Below are 3,071 nucleotides of genomic sequence, written 5' to 3' on the forward strand. Positions count from 1 at the left end.
AAGGGGAGACGCAAGGAGGTCAGTCAGGCGGCTCCACAATAATCCCAGAGAGAAGGTGGCAATTCAGATGAAGATGGTGTTTGTAAAGAGAGTGAAAACTGTGTTGATTGTGGGTGTGTTTTGAAAATAAAACCCATGCGATGTGCTGACTATATGTGGGGCTTGGGGAGAGGGAGGAGGCTAGGAGGGTGCCAAGGCCTTCGGGCCCAGGAAGAAGAAAGACAGAGGAACCACTGGCAGGAAGGGAGCCTAGGGGCAGGATTTAGGTTCTGCCTTGGTGCATCAGTTGTGGAGTGCCCATGAGTCTCCACGAACCATGGCAGGTAGGCCTGCAGATCCATGGTGGAGCTCAGAGAAGGTCTTGGCTGGACATGGAAATTCAAGAGCTGCCAGTGGACAGACAGATCACCAAGGATGTGAGTGTTGACAGAGGGAAGAAGAGAACCCAGCACTGAGCCCTGGGGTGCTCCGGCCATTAAAGATCAAGTGAAGCACAGACACCCTCAAGATCTCCATCTTTCCTGACCAAGCTCTCAGGAAGTTTTGTTTTGTTGTTGTTGTTGTTTGAGAGAGGGTCTTGTTCTGCCATCCAGGCTGGAGTGCAGTAGTGAGATCATAGCTCACTGCATCCTCAAACTCCTGGTTTCAAGTCATCTTCCTGCCTCAGCCTCCTGAGAACCTGGGAATACACAGGCATGTGCTATCACACCCAGCTAATAAAATATATATATGTTTTTGTAGAGGTGAGGGTCTCACTATGTTTCCCAGGCTGCTTTTGAACTCCTGACCTCAAGCTATCCTCCTGACTTAGCCTCCCAAAGTGTTGGGATTACAGGCGTGAGCTTATTTGACTAATAGTTCCCTTAACTTGGAATTCCAAGGCTGCAATTTTGAAGCTACAGTAATTACACAGTGTAACAGATAATGTTACATCGTATCTGGCTGATTTTTTGTTGTTCTTTTCTACAAATTTGGGACACCCCCAATCCACTGAACTTGGCATCACAACCAACCTAAATTACTGTTGTGTGGTGCTTCAAGTAAAATAACAAAATGATACTATTAGCATAATGAAATGGTGAAAATGATGAAAGGATCTCATTCTGAAATAGACACTTATCTTTCAAAGGGGCTGGGTGGTTTCTTTCATCTGAATTCTTGGGACATCAGATAAGGCTTGCTACCGAGCAGTGATTTCTCAGACTCGTTGGTCTTGGGACTCCTTTATAGATTTGCCAATTATTGAAGGCTCCAAAAAACTTTTGTTTGTGCTGATTATATTCATCAACATGTACTCTCTTTAAATTAAAGGTGAAAATATTTTAAAGTGTCTATTAATTCATTTTAAATAGGAATAACAATGCCATTTCACATTAACATAAACAGCATATTTTTTGAAAACTAAATAAACTAAAACTTTTATTTTCTAAAATAAAAAAAGTGAGAAGAATTACTTTTTTTTTTTTAACATTTTTGCAAACCTCATCTATGTCTGAGTTAATGGAAAGAGCTGGATTCTCAAATCTGCTTGTACATTAAATCTGCTGCAACATCACACTTCCTGTCACCTTGGAAAACTCCATCGCACAATTGTGAGAAAATGAGTAGACAAAGTAATATCTCAGCATTACTGTGAAAATAGCTCTGACTCCATGGACCCCTATAATGGTTCAGTGACCCGAGGGAGTCCCTGGGCCCCACTTTAAGAACCACTGCGGAATAAAATGCATTCCCAGTGGGTATCAAATGACGAAATTAAAAAAGGTAAAATCCCCGCCCACAGTAACTCACAATCCAACAAAGGAAACAGACAAGCAGCCAAAACGATGTGGTAAATGTTCTCACCAAGAGATGTCCCAGCATCAGGGGGCTAGAGACTTGGAATATGACAAGCCCCTCCTACATGCGGGCCGCACCCACGATGATTCCTCCACCTGGGATGTCCTCTCCCGACTCTTTCCCTGGCTAAACCTGCCCATCCTTCAAGGCTCAACTGACCTCCCAGACTAAATGATCTCCTTCCTCAACCCTCTCTCATGGCTCCCCATCCTCCTCCTTACAGCAATCACAGTGTGCAATTAGGCATTGGTCTCCCAGCCCCCTGCACACAGCACGGGACTTAGCAAAGGTGCAATAAATATATATATAGATATAGATATTGAATGAATGGATGGATAGATGGCATCAAATAATTACATGAAGGCATCAAATAATTACAATAGGAAGAACTAACCTGTGCCTTAGGGAACTGTGCTCTGGAAACAGCCCTTACACCACTGCTCAGAAGAGAAAGCAGAGACCTGAAGGCTGTGACTTGCCCCAGGCCCCAGAAGAGGGAGTGGCCGAGGCAGGGACACACATGGCTGGAGCTCTTTCCTGTACAGTGTGCAGAAGGGCTGTCCAAGACAGGCCCAGAGAGATGGAGGAAGGCTGGTCCCATGGACAACTGGGATGGGTGTGGGCAGGGCCAGGGCCCAGGGGATGTGCTCAAGATGCCAAGGGCACCTGAACACAGGTGCTCATTCCCAGATTCCTGCAAAGGCAGGGGCGGCCCTTAAGTGTGAGGTGCTCTAGACCTACCATGGTCCTAGATGGCTTCAGGCCCTTCCCAGTAGGCACCATCCCTCCCTTCCGGCAGGGACCACCCTCAACACCACTGTGGCTGAGAGACCAATGTGCGCCAGGATCTTCTGACTCTGGCATCCCAGAAGGAAGAGCTTGCGCAAAGCAGGTGAGGCCAGGCGCACGGGCTCTGAACTCGGGGCCAGGGAGAGAGCACATGACAGGCCTGGGGATTCGACTCCCTGAGCCTTGGTTTTGTCACCTGCAAAACTGGCCAGATACTCCCACCTCACAGGGCAGATGAAAGAACCCAGGGAACATGTCTGTCATTAGACTTTTGAAAGCTCAGGACACTGACATGGCATTTCTCCAGTGAAAATCTAAAGACAGAAAGGGAGCAGGGTCTCTTTTAAGACTAAACCTCTGGAAGTGTCGCAAGTGTCCTGGGGTAGAGAACACAGCAGGACAGGACCCACCACCCTGGGAGAGAGGTGGGAGGACCTCAGGGC

General features: G+C 47.1%; 2 protein-coding genes across 3 annotated transcripts in view; one reads left to right on the forward strand and one right to left on the reverse strand.

Moving 5' to 3' along the window:
• Positions 1-3,071, reverse strand: part of EVC2 (Ellis van Creveld syndrome 2) — a 165,934-nt gene that overhangs the window by 159,385 nt on the left and 3,478 nt on the right. The gene's annotated exons all lie outside the window — the stretch shown is intronic.
• EVC (Ellis van Creveld protein) overlaps positions 2,582-3,071 on the forward strand; it is a 99,436-nt gene continuing 98,946 nt past the window's right edge. Inside the window, exon 1 of the mRNA XM_012002187.1 lies at positions 2,582-2,731. Within this exon, the coding sequence (XP_011857577.1) occupies positions 2,582-2,731 (150 nt within the window). The remainder of the gene's footprint in view (positions 2,732-3,071) is intronic.

Source organism: Mandrillus leucophaeus, unplaced genomic scaffold, assembly GCF_000951045.1.
Source record: "Mandrillus leucophaeus isolate KB7577 unplaced genomic scaffold, Mleu.le_1.0 Scaffold68, whole genome shotgun sequence".
NCBI classification, from domain to species: domain Eukaryota; kingdom Metazoa; phylum Chordata; class Mammalia; order Primates; family Cercopithecidae; genus Mandrillus; species Mandrillus leucophaeus.